This window comes from Pelobates fuscus, chromosome 5 (genome assembly GCF_036172605.1).
Source record: "Pelobates fuscus isolate aPelFus1 chromosome 5, aPelFus1.pri, whole genome shotgun sequence".
Lineage (NCBI taxonomy): Eukaryota > Metazoa > Chordata > Amphibia > Anura > Pelobatidae > Pelobates > Pelobates fuscus.
In genome coordinates, this window is record NC_086321.1 from 6,335,389 (window position 1) to 6,358,736 (window position 23,348).

Here is a 23,348-nt window from a genome sequence, read left to right on the forward strand (position 1 = left end):
CAGAAATCTAAACATTTCAAAATGCATTTAATATTTCAAATCGGTCTTTCAGAAGCTGTAGTGAAGAGGTGGAGTGCAGATATCCAGTGCAATCGAGTTCATGAAGAATAAGGGACTTGTCCACCTGTATATTAAAACCAGAAAACATCCTGGTGTTTGATAGTGAATGCTCTTGAGCCAAAATTACAGACTTTGGATTAACTTGTGCCAAGGGCAAATCAATCAGGCACCAGACAGGAACAATGTCTTACATGTCTCCTGAACTATATGAAACCTCCATGGACCCGTTAGCTGCAGATCCCAGGATGGATGTGTGGGCTTTTGGTGTAGTCCTTTTTCTTCTGCTGACTGGAAGTTTTCCATGGAAGTTTGCTACATTAACCGACAGGTAATACAGCAGATTTTCACATTGGCAAACACATTTCTCTTCACACTACATCCCTTTCTCCTTGGGACAAGCTGCCCCCTGGCCTGGATTTAAAAAAAAATGCTCCATAACATCTTGTCCATAGACATCAATACAAGAGGGAAAGCTAAAGATGTGTTGATGTACATGGACGAGATTTTGAAATCTGAAATTCCGCACAAGGCTAGGAGAAAGGTCAGAGCGAAGAGGAACATGGACCATGAATAACTGTAGGTAAATATTTGTTAATTGGCAAGTGAATAAGACATTGTAAATAACAGTTACATACAGGAGGAGGGAGATTAGAGATCTTTGAAAACACTAAATCCACTTGAATGTGACAAACATGTAAAGATTAACTTTATTAAAATGTATTTCATTATTCTCCATACACAGCTTAGTAATAGAATATAAACCAGGATTATTTCATATTTAGAAGCTCACTTTATGCCTTTCAGTGGTCACCTACAGGAACATGTTCTGTGCATTGGGTGGTGCTCACACAAGATCCAATAATGTTTGCATTATGTCAGGTATCCATTTGGTTTATTTTGCATGTATGATCACAAGGTCTTTAGAACGTTTAGATTTGTAAACATCCTAAAACTTCAAATCTTAAAGGGGTTAAACTTACAATAAATAAAATAAGTAATAGGAAACGTGTATTTTATAGAATCTATTCCATTTTCTTAAGGTTTTATTTAGTAATTATAAAGGAGTTTGTTTATTTTACCAACTGCTTCATAAACGGTGTGAGGTTACATTTTAAATTGGAAGTTATTTGAAGTTCATGCATTGCTTGTATTATATACACATTACAATAACGCATTTTATAAACCAGCTCCTTGCCCCATGGATGAGGTTATACAGGGAGAAGATCAAAGGGCAGATTGTGATACATATTTTCCCAATAATTGATATTAATTTCTAATTTTATACAGGAGCAAGCTGAACCAGGCAGGAAACCAAGGGTGGAAACACCTCTCTCAATCTACACCAGGATGAACAGAGTCCCACCCAGAGCATGGTGTAATAACATGTGGGTTTATGCAGTTACTACTCCAGTGCACTGGGTGGAGCTCTAGTGCTTTCACATTGTACATACTGGATATTTCCTATGGATGATCTTCTTACAGCTACTAAAAAAAAGTAAAAATGATTAATTTGTATAGTTTGTGAACAAGTTACTAGTAATAAGGAACATTGTAGAAGCCATATTGCATAAAATTATATGTAAATGGTCATTACTGCAATAATATAAAAAGTAAATATTTAACATGAGCCAAACCAGAGTAAATCCTAAAGTATGGTATGGACACGTCATTCAGTATGAAGGAGAGACTGTCTAGCACAGCTAGAAGATCTTTTTGAAAGTAATTGGAAACATCAGGAAAGACCGGTCCATCTGATTTCTACATGGGCACACTCAGAAGTCTATAAATTCTTTCCCATCTACTGGAATTTTTTTCTTATCTCCTCAAATCTCCAATACATGGGCCTGCATTATCATGGTTTGGAATACCTCCTTTGAATGGTAAGTACCATGCTTTTGGATGTCTCACGAGCGCCATGGTACCCCCCATGTATAGGTTTTATGGGGTTTTGGAAAGTTACACGGTCATATATACGGCTTATCCATTTATGCTTTTTCACCTTGAAATTTGGCAAAGTGATTTTCTGGGCCTATATCGCATTTGAGAGAGCATGGCAGCCTGGGTAATAACATTTCCACTATTATGGCATACCATTTTCAAAAGTAGGCAACCCAGAGTATAAGAAATGGTGCATTGCAAGATGTTTGGTCTAACCACTTTATCAGAAATGAAGGGCCCACATAGCGGTTAAAGCTTTATTTGTGCTTTTTCACACACATGAACTCAATTTTCACAGGACATTTCATATTCCTGATATGAGTTATTGCAACAAAGCCTCACTATTTGTATTTAACATTGTCTCCTGAATGTAACAGTACCCCCATGTACTAGATTTTCTGTTTTGGGGGGGAAGTCACGGGGACAATAATATTAGATGTCCTTTTCAAAGTTGGCAATTTAACAAAGTGATTTTATGGGTCTCTCTCGCCTTTGAGAGAGCATGGCAGCCTGGGTAATAACATTTCCACTATTATGGCAAACCATTTTCAAAAGTAGGCACCCCAGAGTATAACAAATGGCATAATTTGAGATGTTAGGTCTAGCCATTTTAACAGAAATGCTGGGCCCATGTAGCGATTTCTGAAAAATATTTTTATGTACTTTAAATGTATTTAACGTGTTGATATAAATATTATAAGTTTTATTCGGATTGCTTCAAGAACACTGAAATTGAGAAGCCATACCTTGGCCTATAGAGTATTACAGACTTTCATTGTATAGGAATGGAGACCACATCTGGTTCACTTTAAGAGTGATGTTGAAGGGCTTGTTTATAGTAACCTTTGACCTAGCCTTGAAAGCCTGAATTCCTTTGAAGACTCACATTTCTACAGACAATTATTCATTACATCATGTATATAGAAGTTCTTTGTCTCACATATCTTGACGCCAAATATAACGTATGACTTTATCTTAGAAAAATGGGAGTTACTTAGCCTAATTTGAAATCTATGATTAGCCACTTATTTTAAAGTAAGGCAATCTTATGTATACTCCCCTCTGTAACTGAATTTTAAACCCATAAAACTAATTGTAGTTTAGAATTCGTGGCCAATACCTTTAACATCAAAAATGGATAACAACTGGAACATTGCTCTCTGTATTGGACAAAGAATGTTAAAGACATTTGTTATTACCAGATGGATGATAATTGTTATGTTTGAATAAACATAAGTTAAACTGCAAGATACTTGATTCGATTGTTAAGAAAACTGATATGTGACAAACAAAGATTTCACGGAATGCCAATTTCCTACATTTAATGGTGGAGAATGCGGGCACCAACAGCAAACTTTTGATTTAAGCCTGAATTATGACTGCTACAAGCTACAAGAAGATTACAATAAGAAGACAAGAAACTCACTGAAGAAAAGTTGAAATTGTTCCCTGAAGAAAAAGCTTTAGTACCCGGCTTGAAACAGGAGAAACACAATTGACTGATACAGCAGGATGGCATCCCAAAAATCCTTTATTTAAACATTCAGCTTTACTATGCGAAAATAGAGTTGCGCAGGGTGAAAAATCGTTCGAACGTGGAAATATGCTCAGTACTGACGGAAGAATATGACGATAATAATTGAGAGGACAATCTGTATCCTTTTATCCATACTTTATTTATGAAGAAATAAATGTTATGACAAATTGCAGATCGAAGATGGCATTTCGGAGGATTCTCAAGAAATAACTACATATTCCAAAAAGTATTCTTCCATCAGATGATGCGCACACCTGTGGAAATCAAATACTTCAAGGGTATGTGTCTTTAACATGTCTGTAGAAGTTGCTCATATGTATATTAAAACAAATTGTATTAACTGTTAGTTAATTATGGATTGGCAGCAAAAGACTGCTGTCAAATGGAATAGGATCTGTCTGTAAAAGAGTTAATCCTGAAAACGCTATTGTGTATTGAAATGGTTAGACAGATTAACTGGTATTGAGCAAAGCAATGTGGTTAAAAGGGAAAGAAAAAGTTGCATTACTGGCAAAAGGCTTTCTGGAAAATAAAGATTCTATAAAGGAATGGTGTCAACTTAAAAAGACCAGTAATTGTTATGTTTGTAATACATCGAAACAAAAAAGAAATGTGTTGTAAAACAATTGAAAAATATATGTGTTGTTGCAAGGTCTAGTAATTTACCTAGCCTCTAGCTAAACTGTAAATCTCCTTAAAAGTGTTAAAAGAAGGAAATCGCCCCCATGGCTCTCTTTTGAGAGTGCATTGGATGCAACATTAGTTGAAACAAAACCTCAGACTCTCGGCAGTTGTTGAAAGGATTAAGTAATGTCAAGGAAATTAAGATTTTAATATAATGAAAGAAATGCTTAAGAATCAGACTGATCTGTTAAATAGAACCCATAAAACAATGTCTCACGTGTCCAATATTAGACGTTGTTACTAATTTTGACAATTTGCAAAAATTGTTAGTCTGGGGAATGTTACAGATATTTTGTGGAAAAATCTGAAAGATTTGGATTTTAGTTTGGAAGTAGAAGTTGTGTGAAAAGGGCAGAAGAGAAGAAAAGATATAGGAAAATTGGGAAATTGTGCAAGGAAAAGGGTCAGATGGATACTCTCAGATTAGCCAGATTGAGTAAAAATGTGTCTAAATATGATGAGCAAAAAGGACCTTTTTACAATATGAGGGTTTTTGAAGGTGAAATGAATAAACGAAAATTTAGTGATGTGGTAGCCACCAGATGTCGTTTGATCTGGCTGCCAGTCTCATTAAGTGAATGGGTTAAAAATTAACTCATTGATGTGTTGGAGGATAAAGAATGTGAAAAGCCCAGAGTTTAGTTGCAGGAATTGTTTCCAAATATATTGCTAATGGTTGTACAGTGTGCAACTGGTTTGAATAGTTTAGAATTTTCTATTTTTGATTAATTTAAATGGAGAAAATTATGATATACATGTTTTTGCTAATTTAAGGAATAAGGCATGGAATTTGATTACTGACACAAAACAGTTTACTATGTCTAAAGAGTAACACAGGCAGCGTGTTAGTGAATATGTCTCTAGAATATCAGGGTAACCAAATGAGCTAGATTAAGAGATTTTGCTGCTATGGAAATTATGAAATCCTTGCAATTGTTAAAAAGGAAAAACACAGGAATAACTACAATGTTGCACAGACACACTTTTGTCTAGGGATACTTCAGCAGGACTGGCCCCTATTAAAAATGTGTCTAGTGAAGAAGGTAGAATGAGAAATTAGGTTATTAATTGAATATGGTAATTTTAGAGTGAGGTTTAAGGAAAGACCACAAAATTAACAAAATTACCAGGGTACTAAAAACTATTCGGCCACACCCCAAGATAGATATTATAGGGTTTTATTAGAGTAATTCTATGGTATGCTATAATTGCAACCAATAAGGTCATGTTAGGAGATATTGTCCTAAATATGAAGAAAAAAACTTACCCAGTGAAAGGGAAAGAAAATTGAATTTCCCAGACAATAAGAATCTACAGAGAGTGGCAGCTGTAAAAACAGAGCATACATCTTCAACCAACCCCCCCTCACATATCAAATTCATGTGAAGAGTGTATACTGATGTTAAGTGCCATTGAAAGAAAGGTGGAGGCAGTCACAAATCGACAAGTAAAATCTGCCTTAGCCCACCAATAAATAGGGATGTGTAATCCCTAGCTATTATCAGATCTATCTTGCTGATAACGAAGTGAAGATGGGCGACCATATATTTATGGAAGACTAGAGGGAAAAATAACAGTTTTATTAGAAACAGGAGCAGGAATGACTCTAATAAAACACGCTTGCCTTTAAAAATTTAAGCATATCAACAAATCCCTTCTAAGTTTTTAATGGAAAACATGCACATGCAATTCTATCCACTGATAATGACGTTGAGTTTGAAGGAGGTAAAATAAATTGTGACTTATGGGTCGACCTCTCCTCCCACTGTACTATTATGGGAATGGATGTTGTCAATGGAAAAAAAAAAATTGTATGTGGATTTATTAAATTTGGTTTTATGGCAAGCTTTAGGTGAGAGCAAAACAGGTTGAGTGCTTAAACCTAATAATTTAAGATAGTTTAGTCATGATATAACTGTAAAACAGAGTGAAGTGTCACCTTCTATACAACAAGATGATGAGGTTGTACCATATCTTAAAACTAAATACCCCACAGTGTGCTCTAAGTCTAAACAAGATTGTGGGATAGTGAATTTGCAAGTTGTAATTGTAGTTCTAGACCCCCCCCCCCCCCTGCAGTTAAACAATATAAGATCCCAAAGAATCAGAAGAAGGTGTGAATCAGGTGATAAAAGCATTGGTATCTCAAGGAGTGTTGAGAGTGGGTAATTCCAAATTTAAGTCACCATTTGGCTAATAATCAAGCCAATGGCACTTATGGTTTAATTGTAGACACGTATGTGGTGAATAAGTAAATCTCATCAGATATCATGGCGCAAATAGATGCTAATGTTAAGTACTTTCTGTATTGAATATAGTCAATGTGTTCTTTTCTATACCATTCAATGCAGATAGCTAGTATCGCTATGCTTTTACCTTTAAAAATCATCAATATCTGTTCCAGGTGTTGCTACAGGGCTTCCACGCCTCACCAGCTTACTTTCATAAAGCAATGGCTCAAGTATTGGAACCCCTGGGGTATGGGAATAAGATTTTGCAATATATTGATGATCTGTTAAGTTCAAACAGTAACAAGGGACGAGCATGAGCAGATACTGTGTGATAATTGTCAAACACTGGCAGATAATGGGTTAAAACTGAACACATTCAAAGTGCAGATCTTGAAGGAAAGATTTACTTTCCTAGGAGTTAATATAGATCCAGAATGTAAAACGCCATGTACAGCAAGGGTTAAAGCATTGCAGCAATTGCCAAGGCCAATGACAGTATCATCTACAGAAATGTTTAAGCTTGATAAATGTTAGCAGAGAATTTATATATGATATGGCAGGGATAGCAAAACCCTTATGCAATATGCTAAAATATAAAAGATAAGATCATCTGGACAGGGGAATTTGAAAAGAGTTAAATCTGTTAAAAGATGCTCTCACACAAGCGCCTGTGCTAGCTGCTCCCATTGAAACAGTACCATATATTGTTCAATGTTACGCAGGTGTCTCTTCATTAATAGCAGTTTAATGCAAAGGTAGCATGAATCTTTACGAATACTGGGATATTTTTCTAAAATTATGTATCCAGTGGAAAGAGGAATGTTTTCCTGTGTAAAACAGCTCATGGCTGTATGATTGGCTTTAGAAGCAACACAACACATGGCAGGATTTGGACAGATAAATTTACAAACCCCCCAAATATCTAAAACTGTTACAAAATTGTTCTGAGTTAGGAGTATATAGCCAGTTACAAAATAAACCACCCAGGGTAGAAACCAGTAAAAGCCGTGTTATTCCTGATTTGATGTCAGAAGGAAATGGAAATATAATCCAGATCTCCTTTTGAGAAGCAAACAATACAAGGGATTTCTAGTTTGTATGTGGAGGAACAAGATTTTATGTTGATGGATCACATCACACAGGTTATGCCATATATGACGATTAAACAAAAGAATTGCAAAGATAGACTGCCAGGCCATATGTCTGCTCAGAAAACTGAGTTAGAGTCTGTAAAGAAATTTCTAGAAATATATGACCCAGTGAATATAATCAGTGACAGCAGTTATGTAGTTAAAGCTTTAACACTTCACCCCCCAATATGGAGAAACGAGGAATGGTAGATTCTCAGGATAAAGCTTTAAAACATGCAGGTATTCTGGCAGAACTGTTTAATTATTGAAAAGAAAAAAAAGGGTTTAACTTGTTGTGAAACAGACTTGTAGATCAGGAATCAAAGGAAACTTTGTTTGAGGAGTTGTAATACTTGAGAAATGTAATGAGTGCAACTGTTAGTAAAAGACAAATAACAAATACCCTATAAGATCAGATAGAGAATGAAAGGATGTAGCTTTCAGTATAAAAAGAATGGATCTAGATACTGAAACTGGCATGTACAGAGTTAAACACAATGAAACACAAACATTTGTACCTAGTGGCTTATTACAAGAGCTGATTGTATTCAATCATCGTACACAGGGCATTTGGGTACAGGACAACTGTTTAAGGTCCTGCAAAATAAATTGTATCATCCTAATTTAAACCAAAAAGTGTATCCATATATTGCAGAAGTGTCTCATATGTGCTCAATTTAATCCAAGACCTAAATACTAGAAACCAAAATTGCAGAGAGATCCTTTGGCAAAAAGACCATGGTACTCTATATAAATTAAAATCTATGGAACACAATTGGAACGCATGACGCACGCACACAGCGGAACGTGATGACGTCATATACCCGGAACCAGTAAGTGATTACATTCCGATGGCGAACAGCTGAATTTCATCGGTGGAACTCATGAATGAATGTTTATTACTGATTGTGGGGTGTATTTAAGAGGGAGGGAGAGGGAATGGTTTTTTTTTATTCATAGTTAAACCTGTCACACTGCTGCAAGGTCCCTGAGGAAGTCCCTGTAGTGGGAAGAAACGCGTTGGACACATTGTGGACAGTTTTTATCCTATGCTGATTGATTCTTACCTATGTGTAACTAATAAATGCTTTTTGTACTTTGCACAAGCCTTTCTACTTTTTTCATTCTGGATTGCTTTTCTTTTTGTATCTTTCTCCACTAATGAGATTGAATAATTTTGAAAGCAGAGAAACATCTGAGAACAAGGAGTTGTGATACGCCCTATTGTCACTGAAAGTGTGAGTGATCGATTTGGCACATATCACTATTATACATCTATCAAACAGTCGCACTGTGTCACTTTTTATTTCCCTATAGTTGGATTGACCCATATTTTGGTTTCATATTTATATGGAAGATTTGAGGAGATCTTCGGGTTAAAATCTACTATTTAGAGGAAAGTTTCATTATTTATTTACAAACACCTGGTGTTATGTCACATTGGTGAAATTGTATCACCACAAAGCTATACAGTGAAAGGATTTTGTGTTTTGTTTCACAATTATCCAAATATATTAGCTTATACAATTTAGAAATAGTAAATCTTAAATCAGGAAAGTTAAAATTCTGCAAACGTAAAATCTGGTTAGAATTATTCTTATTGGATGGTCATAGGAATGGTGAATGATCTTGCCTATGAGAATTGCAGCCAGCAGTGGAAGAGTTAATTTAGTGTGATTAAACCGTCAGACAACGTTTTTATTGTTTTACGCTGCACTGCTGTGTTCTGTGAACTTTTGTCTTCTTTATGAATTTGGTTTCTAAGCAGTGTCCCATCATAAATCTTGTTGACAACTGGTGTATGTAACGGTTGCTTTTAGTGGTCTATATTGTGTTAAACCACTGCCATATTGTATAGTTATGTTAGACCTAAATATTCACTGATTGTCACACATGTTACACATATTTTTATTGTCACATTATATTTTTATAATTAATTTGTGATTAATGTTTGAAATAAAAATCTTCTGGTGAAACTTCCTCTAGGATCTAAATTAAAATTGTGTGGGTAATTCTCAGCTTTAAAATCTTTCATCAGGAACAGTGCCAAGATATCAATTTTCTATACAATAAAAAAATATTTTATAATTTTTATGAAATTACTTTAATATTTATCACCCCATAAATATCCTCACAACACTGAAGTGTTGGAAAAACTAAAACCACACAAGGAATATTTTTTAGTTTTCTTGTAAAATTTGAAAGTGTATATAGACTGGTTGCTAATTTTACTCAAGATCAGTTAATTAATGCATTTGTGAAAAAAATTGGAACTCTAGATCCAACTGCAATTGTGACAACTAAAGAAAAAAAGAACTGAGAGAAGTTGCTTTTTTCTTAAATAAAGTAAGGCAGGAGTCCAGAAATTAAGGGGTTAAAATGGCTTGTGGAATTAGGCAGAGAAAGAAGCCTCCTTGTAAGAGAGTGATACAAACAGCTGAACCCCTTCCAATTGTTTCAACTGAAAACTGCAAAGTTAAAAGGCAAAGGCAGACTAACTCCTAAAGTTATTTGTTTTTGGTGCTTTAGGAATTAATCTGCCTTTGCCTTTTAACTTTGCAGTTTTCAGTTGAAACAATTGGAAGCGGTTCAGCTGTTTGTTTTTATGTGTGTTCTAGGAAAGTATTCGGTGAATTAATTAAAATGTGTACATTAAGGTTATCTCAGAATGAAATACACTAATGTAACAGTTAGGTTGATTTAAAATCTTTGATTTAATTCATGAGAATGAGATTTTAATGTCATGACTGATAATGGATTACTATATTTTGCAAAGCCTGGACATACATAGGTTTTGATTATATAGAAGAAAAAAGTTGCTAAAGTATAGTGTGAAACAATATTTGTCTATAACAACTGACATATGACAAGGTGATACCTCCAGATTATTAAACAGTTTAAAAGGGGGGTATGATTAGTAAGGTATGGTTAGTAAAACATTGAAAATTGAAATGTGTAGAAAGATTGATATAAAAGGACATTTAAAGAATTTACAACATTACATGGCACAAAAGCAATGACCACTAGATGGTAGATCTCATGAGAAGAAATGAGAATGTTTTGGAGTGCATGTAATTCAATGTTAAACTGTATAATATATGATTGAGTTGTAAATTATGTAAGCCATTGTATTGATGCTGGACATGTTTTTTGCTTTCATGTAGGTAAAGCGTGACAGATCCTTGTGACAATAAATTAGGAAAGCATTCCTTTAGACAACTGGACATCAGCTCTTGGAAAGAGACTTCATCTGACCTGCAAACTGTGATGGAAGCTTTTACAGAGTTCATTCGATACAGAAGATTAACAGACTTAAAAAAGAAAGAAATAAACACTAACATACCTATCAATTCCTCAATATTAACAGAAAAGAAAACAGACAATGAAACGTTATTTATCAGTTATGAGTATATTGATACCAAGAGAGAGTATTTATAAATGTGTAACACATGGAAGAAAATTACAAAATATAGTATTGAAGAGAACTATTACATTATGACATAACATATGAGAAGTATCAGGGGCAGATAAAATGAGGTTTTTGTATAGCTAATACTACAAAGAGTGAGTTCAAAAGTATTTCATAGATTCACAAGAATGAGTTATTTGTTAATATCGAGGTGAAGTAAAACAAACTATGGTAACTAGCGGAAGAAAACTAAGGAAGGATAATTTATATTAAATAATGGTATACATTAAGAATATAAGAGGAATAGATTTGAAATGTAGTTGAGTATAGTAAACAATTATATTTGGCCTAAGTCTAAAAATGTCTGGGCTAGGGAGAATAGGTTTCTGGATATGACGGTATCCAATGAATAAGTTATTTAATGACTAGGAATAAGAGTTTCTGGGCAGTATAACCCCTAGCTTAGTTTAGTTAGTTCAAGAAGTGTACTAAGGAATACAAATGTTTGGGTAACATTTGGACAATCCTACTTTTATGTTCAGATGTAATACATTAATAAGTCATCACAATTAAGGTCTAATGAGGAGAGCGATGATAATGAATTTAAATTATTCTCTGAGTTCTTTTAAAGTAAACCTTTCGCCGAATGAATGAAAAGTTTGTTACTATAAGGTGGGATGTTCGCGGGAACAATAATGATGTCAATAAATAGATGTGATCGGAAGATTCCTAGAATAATAAGTATTAACAAACATTATTTGCAGAATTCGATAACTTCATGGTTGATAACACCACAACCTTTGAAGCTTTGCAAACTATTATGAGTCTTATAAGTAGTGTTGGTATATTTCAGGTAGTGAGAGCCTACTGTATATACAGATTATATACTATGATTGTAAAGTACTGATACAATCATCACTAGGTGGGATTAATGGTATAGGAATGTAATTCATGAATACAAAGTGACAGTTTAATTTACTAGAAAACATGATTCATGGATATATAACTGGATGGGATATACAAGCAATACATGTATTAGTACTTGAGTAATATCAATTCTTGAGAATGAAAATACTTTGTGATATGTGTCTGTATTAGCAATATGATAGGGATACAGTTTAGAATGTTACAAGATCTGGATTGTATCTACAAAGACATGACTGTAACAGATCAGGTAGATCTTTCTCATTGCTTTACATTATTTATTGGATCAACCTTTGTAAATATTTTATTAATTTATAATAGATAGATATATTTAGTTTTTTTAGTTTTTTTCTTCAAGTCGTTATGAATACCAATACATAGCGGAAGCACAGGGAGTTTGAAGTAAAGCAAGCATTAGGAGGGTAGAAACTCGACCTAAGAATTCTCATAACAGAAAGTTGTGACTACATCTTGTCTTATGCTCAATGACTGATGAATATGATACAAGTGATGTATGAACGAACAGGTCAGTGACATGGTGTTATGGTTTTAAGACAAACCATGAACAGACTGAATATAGAATATTGCATATTCTATGTTTCTATTGATTATTTATGGATATTAAAACATAGAATGTGACGGCAGACAAGAACCATTCAGTCCATCTAGTCTGCCCAATTTTCTAAATACTTTCATTAGTCCCTGGCCTTATCTTATAGTTAGGATAGCCTTATGCCTATCCCACGCATGCTTAAACTCCTTTACTGTGTTAACCTCTACCACTTCAGCTGGAAGGCTATTCCATGCATCCACTACCCTCTCAGTAAAGTAATACTTCCTGATATTTTTAAACCTTTGTCCCTCTAATTTAAGACCATGTCCTCTTGTTGTGGTAGTTTTTCTTCTTTTAAATATATAGTCTCCTCCTTTACTGTGTTGATTCCCTTTATGTATTTAAATGTTTCTATCATATCCCCCCTGTCTCCTCTTTCCTCCAAGCTATACATGTTAAGATCCTTTAACCTTTCCTGGTAAGTTTTATCCTGCAATGCATGAACCAGTTTAGTAGCCCTTCTCTAAACTCAAAAGTATCAATATCCTTCTGGATTGACATAAGTAACAGATGGTATCAATAAGTCACAAGGTTTTCTTGTATGAGAACTCTGGAATGTTTATTGGGGGTCTTGTCCTTATATGGCTAGAGCTATACTCTGACGTCAGTATGGGCACATCTATATAGTAACTGAACAAATGGACACCAGGTCTCTCTCTTGGCTCTTCTTCCTGTACAGCGATGTTACGCTTCCTTCAAAAAGTTCAGCAATTACCATCTGCTGTTGAACATCTATGATCATGTAACATCCTTTGTTGTTTTATTATGTATCAGTAACCAAGAATACACCATAAGAAACATAAGTCAGATTGCGTATGAGTACTTTTCATTAATATAGACGTATATTAATGTAGCGAGCCTTTGACCCAAGACTATATATACACAAAAGATGTACATATCAACAGGAGAAAACACAGACCACTTATTACACTAAGCAACTCATTAGAATATTCTCTATATCTAGCCACGGGAATGATGGGAAATAAATTATAAATCCCACCGATAATCTAATAAAATGTCCAAACAATGAGCTGTGTATGATGGGCACTAGGTTTAGCTTGTAGACCTTAAAAGACAAATGTGCTGATTACCATTTAAAGAAATAAAACCCTTGACAAGAGCCCTCTGTTTCTATCCCAGTAAGAAGGTATCTTGAGATGGAAACCTACTAACAGCTAGCAGCTTTCTTTCACAGACAGTCTAGTGCGCAATGTAGGACTCAGCCTTGTATTGAAACATCTCATCACTCACAGATTGACAATTAACGCTTGGAGTTCTGAAATATCGCCAGTAAATGGAAGTTAATGGATCAGATGTAAAGTTACTCAATATAAAGAAACATCCATGTTTCCATGGTGATTGGGCATTTAGCTCATGGCCCCAGAATTGCACCTCAAACCTTCCCTGTAGTGTATTCTCATACATAGTTGTCTTTATTTGTAGGAAATTAACTGTTCCTGAGAAGCTTGTCACACCACAGTTCCATTAATGGAATCATATTGTCTTGCAGCCAAAAATTAATATTTATTCAAACATACACACCATCCGAAAATAACAAAGTCTTTGCACATATCTGGACCAATACAGCAGTGTGTAAGCACTTCAAGATCGGACCCATTTTTAATGTTAAAAGAATTGAAGAATTTCTAACTGCAAACATTTTTTAAATGCAGTTACTTAGAGGCGTACATATAAAGTTATTGGATACCTTATAATGTGGCCATCATAGAAAAGGGGTAATGGCTTAATAACAATTCTGTCCAGTCTATGATTAAAGCCATACGTTATATTTGGGTGGTAAAACATAATTTACACCAAGAACATTCTATATACAGTGCCTTGCAAAAGTATTCACCCCCTTGGCATTTTTCGTGTTTTGTTGCGTCCCAACCTGGAATGAACATGGATTGTTTGAGGATTTGCATCATTTAATTTACAGAACATGCCCAAAACTTTGGAGAGTCTTTTTATTGTGAAACAAACAAATAGGAGAAAATAACAGAAAAAGTCAATGTGCATAACTACTCACCCCCCAAAAGTCAATACTTTGTAGAGCCACCTTTTGCGGCAATCACAGATCCAAGTCACTTTGGATAAGTCTATGAGCTTGCCACATCTTACCACGGCAACGTTTGCCCATTCCTCTTTACAAAACTGCTCCAGCTCCTTTAAGTTGGATGGTTTGCGCTTGTGAACAGCAATCTAAGTCTGAACACAGATTTTCATATTTGATTGAGGTCTAGGCTTTGACTAGGACATTCCAACACATCTACATGTTTCCCCTTAAACCACTCAAGTGTTGCTTTAGCAGTGTGTTTGGGGTCATTGTCCTGCTGGAAGGTGAACATCCGTCCTAGCCTCATATCCCGCACAGTGGTACAGGTTTTGCTAAAGAATATCCGTGTATTTAGCAGCATCCATCTTTCCCTCAACTCTGACCAGTTTCCCAGTCCCGGCTGCTGAAAAACAAACATCCCCACAGCATGATGCTGCCACCACCATGTTTCACTGTGGGGATGGTGTTCTTTGGGTGATGTGATGTGTTGGGTTTGCGCCAGACATAGCTTTGGTAGCTGAAAAGTTAAATTTTAGTCTCATTAGGCCAGAGCACCTTCCTCTATACATTTTGGGAATCTCCCACATGCCTTTTCGCAAACTCAAAATGTGCCATTTTGTTTTTTTGCTAAAAGTAATGTAACTGCCATAAAGCCCAACTCTATGGAGCGTACGGCTTATTGTCGTCCTATGCACAGATACTCCATTCTCTGCTGTGGAACTCTGCAGCTCCTCCAGGGTTACCTTAGCTCTCTGTGCTGCCTCTCTGATTAATGCCCTCCTTGCCTGGTCCGTGAGTTTTGGTGGGCGGCCGTCTCTTGGCAGGTTTGCTTTTGTGCCATGTTCTTTCCATTGAGATTTGATGGTGCTCCTGAGGATCATCAAAATATTTGGATATTTTTTTTTTTTTTAATTTTTTATACCCTAACCCTGACTTGTACTTCTCAACAACATTGTCCCTTACTTGTTTGCAGAGTTCCTTGGTCTTCATGGAAGTGTTTGGTTAGTGGTGCCTCTTGCTTAGCCTCTGGGGCCTTTAAAAAAAAATAAAAAAAAAATGTATATGTAATGACAAAATCATGTGACACTTGATTGCACAGAAGTGACAGAGTCAGGAACGAGCCGAGGTCAAGGGAACAGAGACACAGCGTAAACAAGCACTAGCCAAGGTCTGGTACACAGGAGTCAGGAAGCCGACAAAATATACAAAGCAGGGATAAAAAGCCAAGTTCTAGTACGAAAAAAACATTACTGAACGCACTAAAGGGAACTGAATCAGAAACTACGATAGGGCAGGGAGCTAAAGGAAAGAGGAGTATAAATACCAATTTGATTGGCCCCTGTCATATCCAGGCCCCCAAAACGTGATTATGGGGAATGTGGAATGACATGGGCCAATGGGAGACAGTTTCACATTTCGTCTCCCACTGTCCCTTTAAAAGAGCGCCCGAGACGTGCGGTCAGTGCCCGCCTTCCTGTAAACTCAGTCAGACGAGCCACGTGCGGCTCATGCAGATGCAGGACCGCGCCTGGCGGGAACAGAGGACCTCGCAGGCCCCCGGAGAGGGTTAGTACTGCTACAAGGAGTCTCTTCCTAATACACACGTGAGTCTGGCTTGCAGTGCTGGGTCAAATGTTAATATCAACAGGCCTTCATCAATCTATCTGAACTAGAACCAGATGTAGTGACCATTGATATACAATGGAAGTCTGTAATACTAGATACATAGGTAGGGCCTCAGTTCCTGTGTCTGAAATGAAATTAATTTGAATATAAAGAATTAGAATATTCATTGTGGCAAACCTACCCACTTCTGAACTATAATATGGGAAGGTTGTCTGTAGGCTGTACTGTGTGCCGTGTATACTTGCTGTGTGTATGTTATGCTATAGTGATTCGCATGCTGGCAGCCGTAAGCTACCAGCATACAAGTACTTCGTTCGGCGAACAGCGGCGAACAGTGGCGATCTAAGCCGTTCGCCGAACGAATACGGGCCCCCCTGGTAGATCACACATTTAGGGTCATGTGGCACTTGTTAACCGATTGCAACAATGTTGCAATCGGTAATTATAGACTATCCTGAGTGGCCGTCGTTCGACTACTGACCATGCGGCGGTCGGCCATCTTGGATTCGTCTATTTCGCAGCGGTGTTTGGTCGTCGAGTGCCTGGAACTAAAAACGGCTACTCGATGATGCGAACACCGCTGCACTTCCAGGCCATTCGGGAGCCCGGTTTTCGGTAGAATCGTTCCCCTAGATACATTCGACAGATTGAGGGTAACTTCTATGCAAAACTGTATTTGTGCGGCGTTCGGTCATTTCAGCTGGGATCTGAGCGGTATTCTCACAAAAGGTGCGCTCAGACCCCAGCTATATACCGAACGTTCGGTCATCTCAATGTACCGAATATTGTGTAAAATATATATTTTAAAGTAAATTGCCGGTTCTGCTGCACGAGGGGATAATCCACTTAATCGTCCATTTTAGTGGGAGTATCCCTCTCGTGCAGCAATGCCTGTTGGGAGAAGAACAATGCCTGTTGGGAGAAATCCCCTGAATTATCTGTACGGAAACCCCTTGCATGGGGAACTGCTTAAATATGCCAGCTTGTGAATAAAGCGAGTTAGTTGACTCCCAAACTGTATTTCGTCCGGTTATTGGGAGGATTTGGGGACTTGCCTTACTTTTCAGCGCTGACTGTGGATTTACCGGTGGAACCAGCGGAGATCGTGGTCTCTAATACTGCCCTCCGCTACATTCATCTTACAAAGAAAAAAATCCTACAGATGTTTTAAATTCCATTAAATATTTCATTATTCAGCTCTGCCCCCTGCTGGATGCAGACTGACATTGTTATTGTAGGTGGGATATCATTCTAACTCTAAACCCAAATTTATTAACACACCCAAATCCTGCATTTACATAGAAACTGCTAAACAGACTAAAAGGAGACAGTAACTTAATATAGTAGTCTGTGAATGTATTTACATTAAGAGATTGACAATACTAAGCTTTGATTAATACTGAGGTGTGCAATTACTGTGATTACTGAATAGAAAGCTTTTAGAAGGTTTGATTTACATAATATTCAAAAATAAAAACTCAAATTTGCATTTTCTTTTCAAAAGAAATAAGATATAATACAGTGCCAAAAATACTCTGAAAGCAAGACTTTAAAAAAAAAAAAATTGCAAACACTGACATTTTAGCCAAATTGTAATCCATCCACTGATTCTTTATCTTCTCCAGTTTCTGAATTCCTTCATGGCTTCTGTTACAAACTGCCCTGCTTCCCTGGGTTGTGGATAAGCCTATTTGCCAGCCTCCTTCCTCATGACTATGGCCCCTGGGAGATTGTGCCCCTGAAAATGTATGGACTTTTATTGGGTGTGTATGGCCCTTTAAGAACTGTTTGCGGACATAGTGACTTTGTCCCTAAACCTTTAATATACTATGTCCCTGGCTTTCTCCCACTTGGTTCAGTAAATGGGGCTTACTGAACCAAGTACCACACAGGCAGACCACCCAGAAGTTAAAGTGTGCAGGCAATTTACCTCCCAGGCTGTGAGGTTACTGCAGGTTAATTGCCGAGCGCTGGGTGGCCGCTGTTCGTGCAAACGAACACGTGGCGGCAGCCATCTTTGCTCATTCAAACGAGGTCAGCGGTATGTGTAGCCAAATTCATGGAACTGAAATCGGCTACACATTTCCGCGAACACCGCTGACCCTTACCTTCTCCTACACTAAACTTTCAGCTGCAGAGACTAAGTCCCGTTCGAAGATTCAAATGTCCGTTCGAATGGGACGTAGTCGTTTTTCAGTGTGAAATAGACCGACCGCACAGCCCAAATCTATGGAACTGTTTGGGGCAGGAAAATGTGCTTGCGGTCGGTCATAAAGGACTTCCGTCTAACTTTTGATCTACTGGATGGATTTGTGTTATGTTTATATTTAAATTGTGCTGATTAATATGTAATTTTTATGAAGATTGGATGTATGGTTTTAAAGTTACAGTTGATGTGTAAAAACTGTATTTTTACTGTCTGTGATAATTATGTTAAGTATTGTGTACCATAATTATATCACAGGCAGAGGGGAGGATTTTGTGTGTAATTGCTGGGAGTGTTTTCGTTAATGTACGTGTATGATTGATTGTTTTGTTAAACCCTGTGGGTGGTCCTATCTAAGGGAAACCTGCATAAAAGAAGGTTCTTTTGGTGCCAATAAAACAGAATGACTTCACCCTCTAACTTGCAGCCTTGACTCATGTTTGTAGGGGACAGCTACAATCACTACAGGGATTGCTATGCTCTTCATACTCCCTTAGCTACTGAGCTCTTGTAAGAGCTCTTGTTCCTGATCCTGCTTTGCTCTACAGAAGGAAGAGGTTCACCTACTGGAACCTGGAGCCTGGTCGTAGGTCTAGGGCACAGAGCAAATGGCGAGATACCAGCCAAGCAACGGTGCAGTACTTATGGTGGCTACGCAATAGTTATGTGTCTACGGTGCTGATGGTCCTTTGGTGAGCGCTAGGAGCATCCTTTCTATGGTCCAACTTCCAGCCAGCCTGGAGGCAACCGTAACAGCTTCTTCTTGCAATCACTGTCACTGCAATGAGCAGCCATCACATGGTAGAAAGGTTGACCAGTGCATGAATTATTGCATATATATTGTTATTGTATGAATACTCTCCCACTGCAATCACAATAAGGAACCAATGTAAGCCCCTATCCACACTGCACGGCATGAGAGCCGGTTAGGGGGCAGCATTATATAGAGGGGCAAAACCAGGAAACATTTAGATCCCCACATCGTGCCCTGAAATCCACTGGTAGAAACCATTACGTTATGTCCATAGACAATGGAAGAAGTGTGTTTTTACATTAATTGGCATTAAATGTTGCCAGGAGATACTTTATATGAATAATAATGACAATCATCTCAATACAAAGTAAAAGCAATATCAGATCACACAGGGATAAGTAGGGTAAAAGGAGGATCAAAAATAAATATTCTGTATAAGGATCAGAGAGTGAGCAGAAAATATAAATCTATATAGAGAATAGTTCTGACCCTGTGGAACATTGTACACAGGGATAACTAGGGTAATAGCAGGGGATGCCCGAATCTTCTACAGGGTCAGAACTATTCTCTATATAGATATATATTTTCTCCTCACTCTCTGACCATTATACAGAATATGTTTTACCCCCTGGAACAACGTGGTTATTTTGTTCCTCCTACTACCCTACTTGTGTACGATCTGATCTGGCTATAACCCCGGATCATGGATCAGGTTCGAGATGGGTCAGTTTCTCCAGAAATGCTTTAGATTTACAGGAAGATCTCCTGAAAGCTTGTTATTCCAAGATAATGTTAGTCCAAAAATAAAATAAAGTTAAAATATTACCTGCATTATTTCCAGGATTCTGTTAAAATAGATTTTAACTTAATTAGTTTATGTTCTAACAGTGACATCATTTAGCAACAGTTTCTTTCCAAGAGTCTCAGTTTCCATGTTTCCCAAGTTTCTATTTATATGTAAATGAATGGGAACCCTGGTGGGTAATTAACCTATTGTATGCAAAGTTACCCAATCAGCTGCCCCTTATTAGACCCATATCCACCCTCTCTGCTCAGTAACATTCTGTATCCAGAGCGACAGACTGAGCGAGTGTCGATTCTATTCCTGGCTCTACTCATCTCTAGAAGGTAAGGATTTCATAGTATGGCAGTCTCAGTCCGGGTATCGATGGGATGAAGGGTTAATAGACTGTGGGAAAAGGGTTGGTTTATAGGTTATTGGTTAGGATGTGTGGTGGATTGGCAATTAGACGGTCAGAAGATTTTCAGGCTTTGTGGAAGTAACTGGCTGAAGACGCTGTGAATTTATGTACAAATATAAATATTCTTAAAATGAAACCAATTCCAAAGCTTCTTCTCAAAACATTTTATCTGTTAGAATTTAGTACCAAAATAAATTAGTGTGATGTGAGCACTTTAAAATATAACGTTTATTGATGGACGTTAAAATATCCCAAGAAAGGGGGTATTAGTCTGTAGATAAATACATAGAAAGTAATAGTATATAAAGTAGAACAAGGGGGTGAAAAAATAGAATACAAAATGATAAAAATCCAAGTATCTCGAAGTAGATGGGATACAAAAAGGAGTCAAACGTTAATACTACACATTTAGGCACATATTTCCTGGTGGATAATAAAGAATCCAGTATACCACTTATACGCTGCACAGTTAACTGTTGCAACTGTGTATCACATAGCTTTTTATCATTTTGTTTTGTTTTTTCACCCCCTTGTTCTACTTTATATACTATTACTTTCTATGTATTTATCTACAAACTATAGCTCAATGCCCCCCTTTTTGGGAAAATTTAGTTTGGTAGTACAATTACAGGGTTTCAAACCCCTTGACAAAGTGGTGAAGCAAAGTTTCTCACTTGCGGTCAATTAGTGGTGGACGAGATCGATTCTTCGTTTTAGAATGTAGTATTTATGATATTTTGCCTTATTAAACCTTCCATCCTCTCCAGTAATCTCATTACTCACTGTTTTACTTTCTATATTCCTCTTTTACAGATCTTTTCCCCAGCTCACAGTTTCTTCAATTAAAGCTTGCCCTCCTCTCCACCCAAAATCCCATTGCTCTAATTTAAAGTCTCATAACTCTCTCTCTGATCATATTTTAGCCCACCCGACCTTCACCCTGTCTTGTAGTTCTCTTGCCCTTCACCTCTGATACTGCATTCTAAAATGCTAAGAATGGAAATAAAAAGGATTTACCCAAAATATAGTGCAATGGCTCATTTATAGAATTTAACATTTTTAAATTTCTTATACAGGTTTAAATGTCTATTTTTAATAAAAGCCTTCATAGTGCATATGTTTTTGGGTTTGTACATTTACCATTTGATCTAATAATGTAAGGACAATAAACACATGTCTCCCCCACCGTTCTGCACAGCTAATTGCATACAACCTTTATTCTATCAGAGCAGTGATCCGGGTTTGTGTCCCCAAAGAAGGCACATTAACTGCATCTTCAGAGCACCTTCAGCCAATACCAAGACCTGTAGGCTAAATCAGGCAGCAATACATTTATACTAAATGTTTAATGATATCAATTGCACTGATCACTTTCTTTGGTTTTAGAATGGCCGCTACAATCATGGATGTCACTAAGGAGACAGCAAAGGATCTTCTGCAGCTGGTGGGAGAGACATCTCAGACCATGACAAGGATGTCTGTAATGGATCACTTTGACCCAATTAAAGAACTGGGCAAAGGTTCTTATGGGAAGGTTCTCCTCGCCAATCACAGGCGTTCAGGTAAGTTACATTAGCTTGTATGCTCATCTCTCACCTTTTAAAAAAAACTGGAGTCCTTTATTTTATACAGAGTAAGTTCTAATGGATTTCTGCATTTAGCAGGGTAAAGTACAATGCCGATGCTTTTTGGCACCTCAAGAAATTGCTAGTCCATAAACTGAAAGCCATGGTTTTATAAAACTATTATCTGTATAAACATGAGTAGCTGGAGATCACAGTATATTTTGTTTTGTTAACAGGACAGCTGGTGGCCTTGAAAATGCTGGTGAAGGAGAAGACTTTAGCAGATAATTTCCTCTTGGAATATAGTATCTGCGTCTACCTTGGGATTCATCCCCATATCGTTACCACCTTTAGAATGGCCTTCGAAACACCAAGCAACTATGTGTTTGTTCAGGAGGTTGCACCAGCTGGGACACTACATTCCATCATAACACCAAAGGTGAGGTTTCCAAAAATTGGCACGCATTTAGTTTTATGGTCTTAATAATCAATGTAATTCCCATGTAAATAAACACCCCCTACCCCCCTGTCCTCCTACCCATTGTTATTGTAAATAAAAATGAATCTCTTATGTCTGATGGATTCAATTATTATCTTCTCACCTTTACAGGTTGGTTTACAAGAGGACATTGTGAAGCGCTGCATTCTTCAGCTGACGAGTGCCTTGGAGTTCATCCACTACAAGGGACTGGTCCATCGGGACATCAAGCTGAATAATATTCTGCTCATGGACCATGAATGCCATTGCATCAAACTTGCAGACTTTGGACTCACCCGACTCCAGGGAACCTATGTACCAGGAATGTCCTGGATCATTCCCTACATGGCTCCTGAACTCTGCCTTGTTGCAGACAGTGAGCAGATATTATTGCACCCTAGCCTTGATGTGTGGGCATTTGGAGTCCTGGTGTATGTGATGCTCACTGGCTGTTTCCCATGGAAGGAGGCTTTACCAAGGGACCAACAATATTTGCAGTTTGTTCACTGGCAGGTATTTAAAGACACTGTGCCAATACCAGCCGAGTGGAGGTTGGTTACCACTGAATCCCAGCATTTCTTCAGACTAATGTTGGCCATTGATGCTACTGACAGATGTTCTGTATCACACATTGTGGAATATATTCACTGGCCATGGAAAGCCGATATCCCCCATAAGGACATTACATGAGGCACGCAGACCAAAAGTGGGCAGTAACTTAGGAAATCAAAGCTGCAGATTCCGGTAAGTCTGATTGCAGCCGAACGCATTTTTCAACTCACAAATATATCCAAGATTGAGATAGGATACAACAATAGTTTAAGAACTGATGTTTTGTTTAGGATAAGGGAACATTTTATCCACTATTTTAACTGCTAACTAGTTGAAATGTAGACAATGGTTTAAAGTAGCTCGCTGTTACAGCAGTTTGTAGA

General features: G+C 37.2%; 1 protein-coding gene across 1 annotated transcript; it reads left to right on the plus strand.

Annotated features, from left to right (window-relative positions):
• The first annotated feature begins 242 nt into the window (after nucleotides 1-242).
• On the plus strand, nucleotides 243-23,103 carry LOC134610535 (serine/threonine-protein kinase SBK1-like). Its single transcript, XM_063453498.1, has 4 exons — nucleotides 243-388; nucleotides 21,757-21,932; nucleotides 22,172-22,374; nucleotides 22,546-23,103. The coding sequence occupies exons 1-4, from the start codon at nucleotides 243-245 to the stop codon at nucleotides 23,101-23,103; spliced, it is 1,083 nt and encodes a 360-aa protein (XP_063309568.1).
• Nucleotides 23,104-23,348: the final 245 nt, after the last annotated feature.